This window comes from Centruroides sculpturatus, unplaced genomic scaffold (genome assembly GCF_000671375.1).
Source record: "Centruroides sculpturatus isolate CEXI.00-Female unplaced genomic scaffold, Cexi_2.0 scaffold6, whole genome shotgun sequence".
Classification (NCBI taxonomy): domain Eukaryota; kingdom Metazoa; phylum Arthropoda; class Arachnida; order Scorpiones; family Buthidae; genus Centruroides; species Centruroides sculpturatus.
The window spans coordinates 44,339-63,505 of NW_019384869.1; the positions used below are offsets into that span (position 1 = coordinate 44,339).

The window sequence follows — 19,167 nt, forward strand, 5'->3', positions numbered from 1 at the left end:
AAAAAAAACTTATTCTATTTATCACTAGCTGTCTACCCACAGCTTCGCCCGCATTATATCGAATTTTCTCGTGGGAGTAAGATATTTTCTCGCAGTAAAATGTAGCCTATGTCCATCTCCAACATGTAAGCTATCTCTGTGCCAAATTTTATTAAAACCTGTTCAGCGGTTTAGATGTGAAAAGGTGACAGACAGACAACAATACCTTCGAATTTATAATATTAGTATGGATTAATATGAATTTCTGCTATAAGGGGTACGCGAGTTTGAGCTCTTTTTTGAAGTGGTACGCAGGAAAAACTAATTGGGAACCACTGGTCTAGACTATGGTTTAGATAAATTTCATTGCAGGGATGGCATTTCTCACTTGCCACAGTTTAGACAGAGATTAGAAACCAGTTATTTGACCTATTTTTCAGATTCACTCAACAGCAGGTTTACACGACACTTTAATTCGAGTGGTAGTTTTGTTCGTGGAAAAATTTAAATAAAAATGTGAATCGTTCCTTTGATAAATGTTATAAATGGTATGAATCGACAAAATTATTAATTAATTAATTGCTTGGAGCAAAAATAATAAAATGAAATACTTTAAATTTGTTATAAATGTTCCAATTCCAATATTCAAACAGGTGATGACCTAAAACTACAATTAATTTAAATCAGATGCATTTATTTACAATTCAAGTATCGTATCAGTTATAAAACGTTAATTCATTTTGGGGTCGTTATTGTCAATACTCTGGTCAGAACATTCCATTAAACATATGAGACAATTTTAATAATTACCGAAACCTTTTTATAGAAATAAAAAAAATGTAATAATAATAAAATATTTAAAATTATTCATCTCAACAATTACAAATGGAGAGAGTAATACGATATTGGAATAATTTCTTAAAAATCTATTCCGAAGACAAATTTCAAATTCATATAAATTTTATAAATATGGATTTGTTTGTATTTTAAAACTGTATTGGCAACGAAATTAATTATCAAAATGGAAAAGGATTGTCATTAGCTGCTGAACAACAGTTGTTGATGGCCTTAAGATTTTATGTTCTGGAAGCTTTCAGTATATAGCTGGCTACCTCATGGGAGTTTTTCTGATGTCACAAATGAATAACCTAATTAGCTGAACAACTCCTAAAACACGGAAGTAACAGCAAAGAAAGTAAGAGCCAAAGTTTTGCCAAGGTTCATTTAGATGGAATTCAGAAACAGACAATCATCGTCTTTGCAATGCATTTTAAACCACAGTTCATCCAGCCAACGTCTAGACATCATTTGGCTGTTAAACATCATTTAATGTAAACTCTGTCTCTGCAATCAGCTGTTAAAGTTTATTTAAAATATAAAATATTTCCAAGAACTTAATAATGGATATACTGAAAATTTTAAAAATAAGTTTGATATTTCCAAACCTACTTATTTGTAAATATTAAGTTTAAAATTTGAAACTAATTTTATGAGATGAACCTAATAAAATTAAAGCATTTGGATAAAAATTATTTGCAAAAATGCTAATATATTTTCATGTTTAATAGCATAAAAAATTGACTTTACTTTAAAATTTGATTTTATTTGTATGATTCCATAAATTAACAATAAAAATGTGACATTAAATATCAAAATGAATATGAAAAACTTGTTTAAATAATTATTGCAAGAACATCATAGATGATCTCCACCAGACTGCTAATTGGAAAATTTTAGCTTTAAGGATTTCAGTGTATTAAAAGTGTATATTATTAATTTTGGAATCACAAATAAAACAATCAATTATTTATTGTGACATTGTCAGGCTGCAATTTTTTAGATCTCAATGCACAATGCCCTTGATTTTAGTAGTCTTGCCCTGTACATCATTCCTGTTAACAAGAAAGTCATGCCAGTCCTGTTCTGGAGAAAATTTTTGAATTAAAATGACGTAACTTACAGTCAAAACTGGAAGTTCGTATATAATTAATTGGGGCCTCTGACTCCTAAGCTTTCTATTTCTGGTCTTGACTTTCATCTATCTGACTCTCGTTCTTGAGATTAAGGAAGGACAGACAGATGGAAGCCAGAAGAATTTTATAGGTCTACAATTTCAAAATGCAGCCCAATCAATTCCATTAACATATTTTCTTTGGTATTTGTAAATATGACATCTTAAACTAAGACAGTGAAAAGTAACTAATGATGTATTCTGGAACATTGAAATTAAATAAATGGTGATTCCTGTTTCAAGAGATTGTGTCTTCAATTTTTAATATTTTGTAGCTAATGGTTTCAATATAGATAATAACTAAATAATTATAAATTCATTTTTAGTTTTTTACATTTTCATATTTAATTCAAATAGATTGCTATTTATTCCTAAATATTTAAAACAAGAATTTTAATTAATATTTCTATATGAAATTTATCCTATAATATTTAAGAATTAATAATATAAAGACAATAAAAAACTGTTTATGTTTTCATTTATTTTATTTTATTTTGTAATTAAGTTAAGCATAATATTACAGACTTTTGCAATTGTAGTCATTCTCTGAAAAATCATCCTGTTGAAAACTAATGAACACAAATGTCTAAAATATTTGGAGCATCTTAATGAATTCTGCAGATTGAAAAAATTGATTAAAACTAACTATGAAATTACTAAAATCTAACACAAATTCATTTTGATACATAAAAAAAGTTAACAAAATATTGAAACATAAAATTTATAAGTTGGTCTCCTTTACTGTGTGTTAGCATAATTATGCAATTTGTGTCACTTTATTATGTTTAGTTCAGTGGGATGGATAAACTTGATAAGTAGTAGTATAAAAAGTATGTTATGTATAAATTGCATGACTTTAAAAAATTATAAATTACACTATAATGGGTTGTTCGGAAAGTAATTTCATTCTTTTTACCACTAGACGGATTAGTCGTATTTTTCCTGCCATTTTCATTCTAAACCGTATTATCATTATATATTTTGACAGCTAGCATTTTAAGGCTTATTTGTTAAAAATTTTGTTTCATTTTGTGCAATTGTTTATTTTTTGTGTCCCATCAAATATGAAAGATCGAAAGCAGCATTTTCGGCATATTTTGCTCTTTTATTACTGAAAAGGTAAGAATGCTGTTCAAGCGAGAAAAAAAATTGTGTGATGTGTATGGAGATGTACCAAAACTGTTGACATAACAACAGTGCCAAAAATTGGTTTACAAAATTTCGTTCTGGCAATTTCAATATTGAAGATGCACCACATTCTGGATGGCCAGTTGAAGCCAATGAAAACAAAATAAAGGTACTGATTGAAGCAAACTGCCGAATAACAACATGTGAATTCACTAAGAGATTAAATTTGTTAAATTGAACTGTTTATGATTACTTGAATCAAACTGGTTTCATTTCAAAACTTGACATATGGGTTCCACATGTTTTTAAAGAGAGATGCTCTCTTTGGTGGGTGTTTAAGGAAATTTTTTTTTTTTTTGGAGCTTTTACCAATTTAACAATTGATTCGAAAGTGTAAAAAAAATTTGAATCAAGTAAACAAATTGAGTAATATCATCAAACAGAAAAGGTGGCCAGAATTGATAAAAAAAATAGGTGTAGTGTTTTACCACGATAACGTCAGATTTCACACAAGTTTGGTAACTGGTCAGAAACTGTTATAACTTAGATGGGATGTGCTATCACACCAATCATATTCGCCAGATTGAGCACCCTCAGATTATTACTTGTTCCGGTCTATACAAAATTTTTTTTAACTGTAAAACATTTACTTGAAATGACAATGTCAAAAATCACTTGGATCAGTTTTTTGTAAGCAATGATCAAAACTTTTATGAATATAAAATCATGCTACTACCAGAAACGATGACAGCAGGTATTTGACCAATTATATAATTCAATAAAATATTTATTTATTATAAAATTATTGTTTTTTTTTCCATGGAAAAAAACGAAATTACTTTCTGAACAACCCTATATATATATAAACTTTTGGTTGTATAAAATAATATAATGTTATGTATAGTAAATGAATCAATTTTTTGAATGCAATACCAAAAAAGAATGAAAAATTGTGTGTGTTATTTTTTCGGACAAAAAAATTGTAAAAAGTGATAACTAACTAAAAATGTTTATCTTAAATATAATTCATTTTAAATATTTATAATTTAATAGTTCTTCAGTGCTATATTATATTCTAAATAGAGTAAAATTAAATGCTATTTTACAAATAATTTCAGAATATTTCAGATTAACTTTTATATTTGTTTTGTATTGTAAATGAAGAGAGTTTATTATATATACTTACTTGCTATATATTGGTGGAGGAATCACAAGTATCACATGCAGTTTATTTTCTTGGAATTTGTTGGCAATATTCTGTATAACATTAATTAACTTTCTGTCAATAAATAAATTTATTAAAAGCATGAAAATGTTTCAGATTTAATATATTTTATTTCTTCTTACTATACATAATATAAATTTCAATCTACTATTCATTTTAAAGTTATTGTTGAACAAGAAAACACTTTTTCATGAAAAGCCAAAAGTTCTTATTTTTTGATTTAATAAGAATGTATTAGTCAATTTTATTATTCAGACATACATTAATATCACAGATGACTTAATACTTTAAATCATTATCATTCATATACTGCAAATATTAGCTGTCTTCATTGTTCATTATTCAATAAGATGTTGGCTATTAAAAATGTATAAAAAATTTAGGTATTTATCTAAATACAGCAGATACTTCCTATAGTAAAATAACATAATCGTCTTTTGTAATATTACTGTAAAATTCTACAGATATTTCAATCACATTTTCTAAATATAACATAAATGAAATGTTCTAGACTAGCATTAAGGAAATAAATATGTAAACAATAATCAAAGGCATAGTTTCTGTTTAAATAAAATCCACATGTAGCATAATATATACCTTATAAAAAAGATACATGATGTTTAACTCTATATGCTTTATGTTCTATATATTAATTAATCATATCTTTGTTTTTCAATGATTTATTTTTGTGAGATAAATGAATCACTGAAGAGAGAGCCATAGTTCTTGAGACAAATTAAAGTAAATTACAGTTCATACAGAACTAAACTTTATTACAATTTATATTATTCACAACAATTAATTATGAGACAGAACAATTCTCATCAAAGTTTCTAGCCAATGGACCACACTAGAAGTTTTTGCATATAATGTCTGAGGATCTCAGAATGGATGATGATAAATAAATGGCAACAAATAATATGCCAAAAGTAACCCAAAATATACTGTATGTATTGGTTATAATAAAACTTCTCTTATTTAATGAGATTTAATTGATTGAAATAAATTTTGAGATTGATTAAAATAAAATTTTGCTAATTTTTCAGAACAAGTAAAAGATAATGTTGATTATTAGCACAAAATATGCTAAAATAACAATCAGATTAAGCTTCTATAAAACATATCCATAATTTTATTAGATCATGCTTTCAAAAATGATCATAATGCACTAACAGTTATTTGGAAATGCCAATTTATCATCATAAATACAGAGATCTGACCTACTTTTTACAAAATCTTCAGAAATTTCAGTTTATTTGTTCACTAGTATCATGAATTTGAATATTGAAAAATTAATATTGTGACCATGTATTGCAAGATCATGTTTTGTTAGGTTTATAAATTATTACAGATGTTTCAAAATATTTTTAAATTTTGATTTAAAACTTTTTTGATATGTTATTAAAATATAACATGCATTTATACAAATTATTCCGTAGTATTAGTGTAAAATTCAAGGATTAGTATAAGTCATGCAAAAGAACAAATTATGTTAATGTTTTTTCAAAAAAAATTCCTTTTGTACATAATTTTTAAATTGTTCTATATTTTGAAATACAGTTCATAGACCTCTTAAAATCATTTAAGTGATCAAAGTTACTTTTTTTATGTGTAAAATACACATTAAATCATATTTTTGTAATTTTATAATGCTGTGTATAATTTATTTTTTTCAAAAAGTTTTGAAATATTACTATAATATACAAAACAAAAATAAATAAAATCAACAAATTTCAAAATAAATAATATTTTGTTTTATTTCAATAAAAACAAATAAATTATGCTTTAAATTTAAGGAAAACATTATTCCTAAGCAGTAAATTTTACTTACATTTTCAATTTTCCACTTAGAATATTCCATAATTCTAGAACATATCCATCAAAATTATTTTTCTATAAAATAAATTTTTAACAACTTGATTAACATATTTTTAACAATACTTAAAGCTATTACATGTTAACTTAGTTTTATATTTTAATGTAATTATTCCATTTTAGATAGAAGAGAAATGCATAAGTATAATTATAAAATAGTGATAAATTATATACATACTTTGGCTAAATCAATTAACTCAACACATATTTCATTCAGAAAATTAGAATTTTCTATTAAATTCATTACAGAATCATATGACCACTCTTCAAACATAAGCCTAGGAACTGTAAAAAAATAAAATAATTATCTATTTTCTTTATGATTTAATATAATAAAAGAATATAATAATAAATATGTCTCAGTATAAATTTATAAAAGCAAAACCGTTTATTCTATTTTTAACATTTTAAAATAGAAAAATTTTTGGTTATGTTATACTTAAAAAATATGCTTTAGTTTGGCTCTTAATACTAATTTGGTTTAAAAAAAATATAAAATTAATATTATTACTGATAAAAACTTTATAAGAAATAAGATAAATTTTTCAAAGAAAGAAACTATATTAATGGGTTGATATTAGCGATGTAACGAATATTCGGTTACTATTCGGTATTCGGCCGAATACCGAATATTTAATCACTATTCGGCCAAATACCGAATACCTAAAAACAGGAATAACAACAAAAACACAGTAAATTAATCATTTTAGTATTTAGATTTAATGTTGTTGGGTGTGTTGTTTGTTTATATTTATTTATAACTTGTAACATGCACAAAATAAAAAAGAAAATAATATTAGTCACATGTATTCACAATTTATAATTACAAAGATCAGCACACGTACACACCTATCGTTGGAGAATCCTCGCATATCTGAGGGTCTGACCCAGCCTATCCTTCTTTTTAAGCGCTCGTCTTTGCTCTTCTCTTTCTCTTTCCTCTATCGCTCTAATCCACGTATGCCTATGCATACATCATAATACGCGCTCACGATACTTTTGATTCGTCACTTTTCCGTCGTAGAGTTCCCATTTTACAATACGTGACTCAGCCTGGTGATAACGGAGAAAAGAGACAGATAGGACGTCGGTATAAGTCACAGTTATGATTTCATAGATTCGAGACAGCTTGGTAGCCCGAACGGCCCCAGGCTTTCACCTGTGCACGCTAAGTGACTTTCATTACAAGCATTTAGCTTTCTGAAGTCTATGACAACAATTATTTGGCATTGACGGCCGCGAATTTCATGCCAATAAGCTGCCTCGACTTGTTCGATTATGTTATCAACTCAATTTCATATTTATTTTCACATTTTCACTTCGCGTTCCTTCTCTGTTCTTTTTCTGTTATTTACACGTGTAGGTCATTTCATTGTTATCCACATTTGATATCATCATTATCACATACTTCCATGACACTCTTGCTGTCCGCTACAACTGCCAAGAATTAACGCAATTGGCGAAGCATAGTGACAGGGGGCGAATAGAGAGCAGGATCCTTGCCATAATGCGGTTTGCGCACCAATTTTCGTACGTGCGTTAATCAAGCCGAATAGTTTGGCCGAATATTCGGCCACGCTCCTGGCCAAATATTCGGTATTCGGCCTGAGGCCGAATATACTATTCGTTGCAACACTAGTTGATATAGATGTATAAAAACAGTTAAAAATAGCTAATATTCTTAAGAGGTCAAAAGAAAGAGATCAGAGTAAATATTTGGAACAAGCTTAAACAAATTTAGGAATGATAAAGAGAAACCATCAGTTGATACATTTATAAACACAGAGATATAGGAAGTAATAAGATAGGTAAGCAGATAACAATAAGTAGATTAGATTGATAAAAAGAATTATTTTCAGTGCCTTTCCTAAAGAGATCTAACAACTTTCATGACTTTCATGACATAGAAAAACACATGCTTATGTTAACAATATTGTTTCATGTGCTGATTTATATAAAATTGAATAAATTACGATATACTTTATTTATAATGATATATTTAAATTAGTTTATAGAGATGATTAAAAAAAATTATTGTTCTTAGATTTTAAAAAAATCTGAAGTATATATTGTTATAAAAAAATCTTTCATTACCTTTCTGCTTGAACTGGAGTCTATAAAAAACAAAACATCAAGAGCTTTTGGTGTTTTTTCACTCATCTTCAGTCCTCATCATCCAAAAACAATCTTTTTATTTAGAACCATCTGCCACTGTTTAAATCATCTTATTCTAGAACAACATTCATTCAATTCAAAATATCTTCTATACTCTTCTGTTCACTCCTCCACTTTCTATTCTTTTTTACCATCCATTTCCAGGCAGTTGAAAAAATATCCACATCCTTTATATTAATAACTTCTTTAGTTAAATTTTCTTTGTAAATATTTAATTTTTCAACCACCCATATGTTATCATCATTAATTAACTGGTAATGTCACTTTTGCCCTATCAAACTTCATTTTCACCACCTATTGTAGGCTTCACTGCTGAGTGCTGTGTTCTTAATTCCTTCTATACATTTTCCAATGTCCAGTTCAAGCAAAAAAATAATGAAACATTATTGATTTTATGGAGTTAGATTATATGTGTGGTTGTCTAAAGTGGCTCAAAAACTGTACCTGTAATTAAGGATGACCCTGTACAAAGTAACTAATTGTTTTCCTGTGTAATTTCTTATTTTAACATCAATTATAATTATTGTAATTTATGTTTTGTTTTATTCATTTGATTCTAAGAAATTTCTAAGTTGACATTTCTAAGTATATGTTGATGCCATTTACTTGATTGATTCATACATTGCTTAACACGTCTATAAATAATCATAAAAATAAGACTGACTGCATAAACATTCAGTTTCACTTCCATAAATATGAAAATAATTTTAAAAAGTTGCATATGATTTTTAGATCTTTTCTTGACTTTTAGATCTTTTCTTGTCTTTTACATCTTTATCATCATTGTTTGAGTCATTCACAGGCCAAATCGATTAACTCCATTTGTAAATCCTTAATATAATTGTTATTATTTTAACATTTTTCGCAAACTAATTTTATATATCATTATATTAGCTTTAATGTAACGATACATAAAGATACACTCTTCAATGTTTATTTAAAGTTTAAAAGGAATTTTAAAAACTAATTTATATTATCTAGTTTTATACTTTTTGTTTTATGGAGTTAATCGATTTGGCAAGTGAGTGGCTCATTTATCAGTAACTTTTATTACTAACAATAATTATTATTTATAATTCTGACAAAGCATTTATTTGTAATTGATAATTTATTAATTAAATTAATAGAATAATGAATATCTGATAAAACAGGCTGTTTTTATCCCTCTTTCCACTCTCAGCACTAAGAGGGCCTTTATTAGCAAGCCTAGTATGGGTTCAACCTGGCCCAAAATGGGATGGCTGGGTGGCAAGAGAAGAGAGAGACATCAAAAAACAGGCTTCAATGAAATAATGCGTAAAAATCTGATAAAATATAATTTTTCTATATCTCACAGTTTAGTAATCTTATCTGTAATGAAATAAAATGACACACAAGTGTATTGTTATCAATGGAAAGAAATATGATTGCCATCTTAAATATTGAAAATTATAATAATAATTATTATTTTAAAGTTTTATAATATAAAAATACTTATAAATTTTTAATACATACCAACTGAGACTATTTTATTTGATCTTTTAACATCAATTATCCACTTTTTGTCAATATCATGTTTTCCTTCAATAGCAAAACTGTTGGATAATTTAGGTTTTAACTGTAACCAGACTGGTGATATCATGGTAAATTTTGATCCAAATATTTTTGCTATGTCATATCCATGATTGTTCCACTAAATATTAAAATAAACATTTCTATATTATTTTAATATAAATTAAAATTTAGAAAATTGTAAAGGATGAATGAATTCTAAGAACAAACTAAATTCACAATTTACACGATCTCTATATTTGCTAATACAATCATTTTCAGTATTTAGTTGTAATTTCAATTTTATTTTTCATAGTTTTTAAGTATGATGGTAGTGAAGAACTTTTGTCTATCATAGGTCTCAATTGTTAGTTTGTGGACCTTAACGAATGCAAAAGCTGTTTTAAGCCTTCTTGTATTTGCCAAGGTCTACAAATTGGGTACTAAGTATGCAAGAGAATAATGATTGAAATGTCCAACTTAGAAAAATAGATCAGAGCATTTATTTTAATAAATTAAAAAAAGTTAAATACAACTATAATTAATGGTATTCATTTCATAAACTCTCTAATTTTTTCTATTGAATCTATAATACTAAATTTTATTTTGTATTTTGGTTAAAAATATTCAACAATGTTATGTAAAACAAAAGTAAGGTAATTTTAAAAAATTATTTTTTAAGTCTTATTAAGCTTAGTAATAATTACAATTTTTTTATAATGAAATTTGGTGTTTTGGAAAAGATTTACAAGTTTTAAATTAAGTCATCTTTATTTAAAGTCAATGAATTGTAACTTGTGAAGTTATTTTAGTGTTGTATAAATTTAATGCATTTTTTCCATTCTATATTATTCTCTCAATATACATTATAATCTTTTTGTTTCTTAGGTTTTATATTACTATCTTGTTTATAAAATTTCTTAAACTTAAAACATATTATAAACAGAAGTACAGGTATACCTCGCCTTACGTCGGTAATTGGTTCCAGGAAAATGACGTAAGTCGAATTTACTTGTCTCCGAATCTACTTATCACTAGGCTAAACCGTAAATTACCATTCCCGGTTCTGTATTTTATTTATTAATGCATTTTTAATAATATATGGTTAATAAAAATCTATTTTCAGCTTACAAACAAATAAATTTTAGTTTTTAATATAGTACAAAAAAATAATCTAAATTTACGAATGCATGTACTGTAAATACAGTACATACTTGTAAATGTGTATATTTTAATATGATTTTAAAAGTGATTTTCTAGTGATATTACGACTTCAATATTTGTGGCGGACAGACGTAAAGTCGAATAAAATGACTTAAACTTAAACTTGAATAAAATGACTTAAAGTCGAATAAAATGACTTAAACTTGATTTTTATTTTTCCATATACTTTTTTAACAAGCGATGTATAATCGGGAACGATGTAACTCAAAACGACGTAAGTCCAGGTATGCCTGTATTGTTTTATGGAAAAAATTTCAAAATTTAGAATGACAGATGTATATCTCAAGTAGTTTGACTATTTTATCTGTAATCAGTTGTCGAATTCTTACTAAATATAAATTATCAAACAGTTCCGACAACAAAATGATATTATCATCAATCTGTTAATCAGATAATCCAATATCTGAAATATTTTTATATCAGAATAATAAATACAAAAACAAATATTGGATAGAATTTGTCTTTCATTCATATTGCAGTAAATATAATCTATAATTTTTATATTGAAAATTATTTAATAGATTATACAGGATACTGTATTAGTTATTTGTCCAAATCAAAACAAAATCATGTTAAATCCACATTTATACTGATAACATGACATATGCACAAAAATCTAATTATGTGTATACTGCACAATATGGCCCTAAAGTCAGTATATATTTTTAAATACTACTAGAATCAATTTGAAACAGCTGTTTGCTGTTATTCATGATTGTAATGAATCAAACAGCAACAATGCAACTTTTTCAAACTAATTTTAATCATTCTTTATATCTTAGTTAACTGACTTTTGGGTCATCCTATATTTATCTTAAGGAATTATTTCCTTTCAATTAATACAAGTATATGTCATTTTCATGAAAATGATTATATATAAAGAATTTCAAATGAAATTACGTTAATGATTGTCTCAAATATTTTGGGAAAATTTACTTACAGGTGTAACATAACCCAAAACAATGTTGTTAAAGTTACGAATTCCTGTTTGTGCAAGACTGAAAGATTCATGTTCTTGTATAATATCCTTATATTTGGGATTTTCTGAGATCAAATCATTAAAATTTGAAATTTTAGATGAAGTCTGGAAATATAAGAAACACATACCTTAAAATCTATCTATACATGTTAAAATATATTAGTAACTTAAAATTTCTACATTAAAATTTGAATTAATAAAAACAAATTCAGTGTTAACTAAATTTTAATGAATTTATAAATGCTGACATTTAAGTATTTAATGTAATACAAAACAATGAATTACAAATTTATTTTTACAAACTAAAAAATCTATATTATAACAAATTATTAATTTGGAATTAAATTTTTTAATGTTTCTAAACATCACATTCATTATCTATATTTTCATTTTTTGCATTTCTTTGATGCAATTTGACAAAAACTTTATTCAATCTATTTAAAAAAGTATCTACGTCTTGTTTTGTAATTCCGATGGCAGCAGCAACTGTAAGATAGGAATACGGATATTTATCGGAATGAGATCCCCAGCCAATAAACTTATAATTATTAATTTCTTTAGTGTCGTAAGTAGTCACAACACGAGCACCAGACACGCATCTAGTGAAAAGCATAGACCCTATTTCGGATAAACTGGAGCGATCCTCTTTTACATCATTCAGAGATATGGCCATAGAAATAGGATTATGCGGTGTTTCGAGAAGTCTTTCTCCATATTTAGTAGCAATTACAGATATTTCATCTTTTAAATAAAGGAACATTTCTTTTCTTTCTTTAAGTAAATTCTTATATCCTTTCATTCCAAGATGAAGAAATGTAATAAACACATCTAAAGAAGGTGTGCCAGAACCTCTTCCGGGATACATTTTACTAATTTCTCCAATAAATTTTTTGTCAAAACCGGCAATAACGGATCCACCGACAGGCACCATAAAATTCTTATCGGTACTCTGTATGTAAGCGTCGACTCTACCGACGGTAAAAGCCTGCTGAATTAAATGCATACATTTCGACGACTGAACTCCATACGCATTGTTCACGATGTGAGGTACGTCGTATTTGGCGCACAATCTTCCCACATCCACAAGGTTATCGGGAGTGCGAGGAGCAAAGCAACTGGTGGTACTCAGCACACACGCCACACTTTCCGAACCGAGCACTCTCAAACGTTCCTCGATCTTCTCGACGTCGGTCTGCAATTCGTCGTTATTTAGTTTGTTTTCTATAATTATCGGTTCAAACCCAGCAGTCAAAATACACTTGAAACACGATTTCTGATCGATTCTTGGCCATATTACATATCTAGCTTTCGGTCTCTTCGAACGAAGAGCAAGAAGGCACAAGGTAATACTCATACCGGTGGCCAAGGGAACAATAAAGCACGAGGAGGTCGACGGCGCCCCGTACGTCTTCAGGACGTCCAACATAAAGGAATTGGCCAACTTATTCACCAGACTGGATCCGGCAGCCTTGGGCTGTATTTCGGTGATGTCTCCAGACCTACCGATGCCATGTCCCATCCTGAAGTGACGCCTGGCCACTATCTCGGAGGCGACGCGGGCCTCCCTCTCTCCCACGCCGCAATTACCGGGAAAGTTATTACTATCCATCAATGCCAAGTTGTGCAACAGCAGTTCGACGGTGGCTTCGTCCCAACCTTCTTCCGGACACTTTTTGTGTTCTAACAATATACGAATGGTATTTTCTCTTGCAGTTAGCGACTGCGCCGCTTGTTCAACGTAAGTAGAAGGGAGGAAATTTTTTGCAATATTCAAACTGCTGCTGTTCATCGTCCAAGTTTTCAATTTCACACTTTACTTAATAAGTTTGAACGAACGGCTACAAAAGAAATTATATATAAATATACCAAATCAACACAATACAAAATAAATGTAACAACACATTCATGCAGCTATATTAAAATTTATGCGGGGGGGAATCTATTTGACCAATCAGAGATTCTCATACAACACACCTTTGCTCTTTCGTCTCGACTGCTTTTAGAGATGGTGCTAAATATGCATTCGATGCTAAGTAATAAAATAAAAATTTGTATATAATTCATTTCGCGAAGAGGAATAAATATTATAACGAAACAGTTCACAGGTCATCAGATTTCCATTGTATCATACTCCGCTCGACCTATCAAATCTTTTTTTTAAGACGTGTAGCGCGATAAGTGTTGCCAGCTACTCTCTTACAAATTTTCGAACAACAAAAATAAAATGACAATTTTAGATTGCCGAGTGAAATTTTAATCTCGCTCTAATTTTTTTATTTTTCCAAAATTTTTCTAGATTTCTCTAGACGTTGTAGTGTAGTTTAATATTAGTTACAGAATTGCAGAGAGATTTATATAGAGGGCGCTAGAAAATAAATATTTTATTATACAGTACTGTATTTGTTATAGAAAGACGGTTTGTGACGTTCGGCAACGTTATCCAAAGGCCGGCTTAATGTCTACAGAGAGGAAAAGACAAAAATAATAAAAAAAAGCATAAAACTCATTTTGACTGAATGCAACGTGCTCAATAATGAATGCCTGTAGCACTAGTTCTAGACTTTTTTCTATATACTGATCCTCTTTTGCTATCAATAAATAGTTTTTGAGGACTCCCGTATTAACCGAAAGCTATTTTTTTTTTTTTTTTTTTTTTGCGGCCGGATGGCCGAGCGATCAAGATGGCAGCCTACCGCTCTGGGGGATCCGGATTCGAATCCGAACGGGTCGAATAATCCCCAGGAACTTTTTGGGGGGTTTCGGATATGTCGGGCCCCGTCCCTCACCACCCGGCAGCCCCATTAATGGGCTGACTGAACCTATAATGGGCTTGCAAAAAGAAGCCCTCTTAGTGCCCGCAGGGCGGAAAGAGTAAAAAAAAAAAAAAAAAAAAAACCGAAAGCTATTTAAGACATGGAGTACCGAAACGGATAATATATTTTCCTCACGTGTAATTTAACATTTGAGCATATATTTACACTCGTTTTTGATTAATTAAATAGCCACATGGAAAATGTGTACATATATGTATATAGATGGTCACTCTGAAAACAAACTACTAGTGTTCATTTGTAGTGAGGACTCTGGAATCTTATCACAGATCCTATGATTTAGTGAACGACAGCTGGGAAACTTTCAACATTATTTCGGGGAAATTAGGAAAATTATCATGTATTGGATCGGAGGCCAAACTTTGTTTCTATTCTTAGGTTCACCAAGGCTATAAATACAGTATTATGAAAGTTGTTTAATCGTTCTATAAATTATTAATTTTATTATTTATGTAATATACAATATAGTCGAGTCCACTTAAGCCTATGTAGATTCCCTGGATCCGGCCTTGTATGGGAAGGTGGGGCAGGATGAGGACGTTAAGGTTTGAAAAGTCATAAGATGGCAACCACTTTAATGAGAACAATAATTATTTTATTCTCAGCAACTACAACATTTGGTAATATATAACACAAAATTTAATTTTTGAAAAACGTTTTTAAAAACAAGAAAATTTAATATTTTAAAATAATACGTAAATGCACCATCTTGCCGCACCCGTGGGATAAGATGGGAATATTTATATACAAGAAGGAGAAATTAAAATGGTTAAACTGTCGTTTTCTTCAATATTGGCACAAGAACATTGCGCCCATTTATCACAACGGCTACATTAATTATTATTTTCCAAATAAATAAATATAAAAGTTTGAACTTACTCGTATTTACTTTACCAGACGATACTGTCACTTCGCGCACGCTCAGTTTCGCTATTTTGTAAGCAGACGATATTTTTTTCGTGGAAAAAAAAATTTTATTTCGATTGTTATCTCACATTTTATTTCTTGTTAAGATAGTATTTAAATTAAAAAAATGTTTTCACAAATAAAATAAAACGTAAAAACATAAATAATAAAGTAATACAGTATATACTGTATAAATTTATTACAGTTAGATATGATTTAAAAGTGGAATATTTCATTTTCTATAAAAAGATCATTTTTAAATTATTATTTTATATATTCGAAAAAATGATATAGAATTATCAATAACAACGAATTTAAAACTAGTTCGCTGCATTATATTGCGGTGCCTCTAGCAAACGGCAGAATTCGTGGCCGACCTTGGGCAAGATGGGGTACCCCATCTTGCCCCAACGTGCACTTTTCATACCGACTGCAAACACGGATCAACTTTATTTCAAAACTAAACAATTTCGGTCTTAAATGTTACTTCGAATACCATAATATCTTCATCTAAAAGGTAATGTAAAAGTTCGCAACGATGCTTACTTTGTAGAAACTTTGTAGCGGGCATAAAATTAGATGAAGTATTGCCGAAACGTGGAACACTGTCTTACTTATAAACAAAGAGAAAGATTCGGACGTTCTCTCCTCCCGTGATCCCTTTTGAGATTGACATTTAGTTCCCCAAATAACAGCTAGATGAAAGCGCGTTAATAATCACGAAAAAACAGACGTTCCCATCTTGCACCACCTTCCCCTATATTATCAATTTTATTGTTCTATCGAATAATCGGTAAATATCGTATATTTACTGGTCACATTACCTTCATTTCTTTCCAGAAATACAATATGTGGCTTATTGAAAAGATATAAACCTGCTTACTTTAAAATTTCTGAATGCTCTCTGATGGGATGTAGGGTATAAAAACTAATAAGTAGGCTACAGTACCTTCTTAAAGGAAAGTCGTTCAACAATTTTATTTTTGTTAATAAAAACAACATTAATTTATAAGAATAGGAACTACTAAAGGCCACTAAATTTTCTCCAGGTCGAGGAAAAATCCTCAGTTCTTTTAAGCGAACTGTTCCCTACCGATGCTCTGTTAATTAAGTGGACTCGACTGTATATTCATTATTATCGTATTTCATGCTTTTAGATATTTTAGGTTTTGTTTGATTTTATTACTGTATTTGTTGTATTCTATATCAGGGGTGGCCAACTTTTATGTACAGAAGATCTACTTTTTATCTTAAAAATGTGTCGCGATCGACTTGTTGTCGTAGGGTTAGTCTAAGTGACGAGGGGGTGGTGTGAAATGCATACTATGTTTAGATAGGTAAGAAAAGCCCCAATTTAATTTAAAACATGAAGAAAAGGTACATTGTAAACAGAATAAAAATTGAAATTCAACTTTCGGGGACCACCACTTCACCCCTCCTCTTTCTACCGTGTCCCGACTACTCCCTCTGTCCCTCTTCCCACCTTTTTTTTTGATTTTACGATCCTTTGTCTACATTTCTTATTTCCCTTTTACAACTGTACGCAAATGAATATCACATGGACCGACAAAACCGCATCTGAGGGAAGACGTGATGGTTTGCGTTTGCGCGTTACGTTCGGTTACAAGTGTAACACATTAATTCAAGACACCGCGAGCGATCGACCAAAATTGGCTTCGTGATCGACCTGTCGATCGCGATCGACTTGTTGGCATCGTCCTCCGATCCATCCAGTAAATTTAAAATGCAGTATTTCCCGAATGACTTTGCTATCAGCTTTTGAAAAATTCTTTTCCATGCACCTGAACCCACATAGCAAAACCAAAAAATTATAATGCGCATGACCGGAAAAAGTTTATTTTTAATGATTCAAAATGTGCAAATATTCATTAAATATATCAATCTAACAAACATGAAATAACTATATTTATAATCATTGCTAAGTGACCAGCTATTTTCGGACAATCTCTTTGAAAGCGACTTTCCTCTTGACCTAAATAGCACCCTGCTCGTGAACTATACACGGTTCACAAAAATTATTGCAAAAACGCAAAGAATTCTTCGCTCGCGCGTATTGGATGACGTAGGTTTTTGAAGCAGTAAGAAATAAATAAAAACCTCGTCTTATATGCGAGTAAATACGATAATTCGATCGTTTTCCTTNCGATGCTTAATATAGCAAATGCATTAAGCGTTCTGCACACATGCTGGATCGAAGATAATTCTTTATTAATTTTAATTTGCCGAAAGAGCGTTCAGCACTTGCTATAGTAACTGGCAACGCAAAGAAAAGTTTTAATACATTTAGAAATAACTCATTATAATTATTATTTAGTATGTATTGCATATGTCTTGTGCGTTATTTATATCCCTATCCCTTTCATTCAAAATCAAATCCCGTAGCAAACCAATTTCCTGGATTAGGTTTTCATCTACGTCTTTGTTATAATGGAACATTTTTCTAATTCATGTTTTTCTAAGGTTTTCATATCAGTGATTAATTTGAAATCAGTAATAATATTTGGTATACTTTTAAATCTATCTTCTATTTGTACAATAACAGTATCAATTAGAGTGTTAAAAAAATAACATGTAAAATTCCTCTACCGGGTTTTCTAAAGCTTCACCTGCTATTTCGGAATATAACCTTTTACTTTTTCAGGAAAATGTTCTGAAATATTCAAATTACGTGCTAGCACTTTTACTTCGTCTAAAAATGTGTTAAATTTTGGATTTCAGTTTTAATTTTGTTGACTAAATTAAAAGCCGACTCGAGAATAATTGTTTTTGCTTGAAATAATATTGATAGCGTTGATTTTACACAACATTGCAAACCATACTATTAAACATGAAATAAATGGCATTTCTTGTATTGAATCCAATAGACTTTTAGCTTCGGATACCGCTGTATTATCGTTACTTACATAAATAAATTCTTGTAGGGCATTACAAGTTTGTTCAAACTGTGTATATGTTACTGTGAATGACCGATATCTGGCGAATGTCAACATTCACACAGTCGTTTCGTATATGTACAAAATATTTGCTAAATATAATCATTTCTCACTTACACCGGCAAATGTCGACATTCAGCATGCACTGATGGTGAATGCTCAATAAAAATATTTTTATTACGTTAATATGTCAAAATAGGAGAAAGCTTAAGTAACGGCACATGTAAATAAACTGTTGAACCTAAAACGAACAGTACGTTCTAAATCATTAAAGAATATAATACAATAATAAACTTACACATAAATTATGTGATTGACGTTGTACAATCTTATTTATTGCAATAACTTAA

The 19,167-nt window shown here is 29.3% G+C and overlaps 1 protein-coding gene across 4 annotated transcripts in view; it reads right to left on the bottom strand.

Moving 5' to 3' along the window:
- Nucleotides 1-15,869, bottom strand: part of LOC111630826 (O-phosphoseryl-tRNA(Sec) selenium transferase-like) — a 46,563-nt gene extending 30,694 nt beyond the window's left edge. Inside the window, exons 1-6 of one of the 4 annotated variants that reach the window (XM_023374987.1) lie at nucleotides 14,101-14,360; nucleotides 12,088-12,231; nucleotides 9,888-10,065; nucleotides 6,397-6,503; nucleotides 6,175-6,236; nucleotides 4,305-4,397 (exon numbers count right to left, since the gene is read on the bottom strand). In XM_023374987.1, coding sequence (XP_023230755.1) covers nucleotides 4,305-4,397; nucleotides 6,175-6,236; nucleotides 6,397-6,503; nucleotides 9,888-10,065; nucleotides 12,088-12,231; nucleotides 14,101-14,190 — 674 coding nt within the window. In that variant the 5' untranslated portion in view covers nucleotides 14,191-14,360. Of the gene's footprint in view, nucleotides 1-4,304; nucleotides 4,398-6,174; nucleotides 6,237-6,396; nucleotides 6,504-9,887; nucleotides 10,066-12,087; nucleotides 12,232-12,455; nucleotides 13,965-14,100; nucleotides 14,372-15,836 lie in introns of those variants that run through there. The other 3 variants (XM_023374988.1, XM_023374986.1, XM_023374985.1) reach the window with 3 other exon arrangements.
- Nucleotides 15,870-19,167: the final 3,298 nt, after the last annotated feature.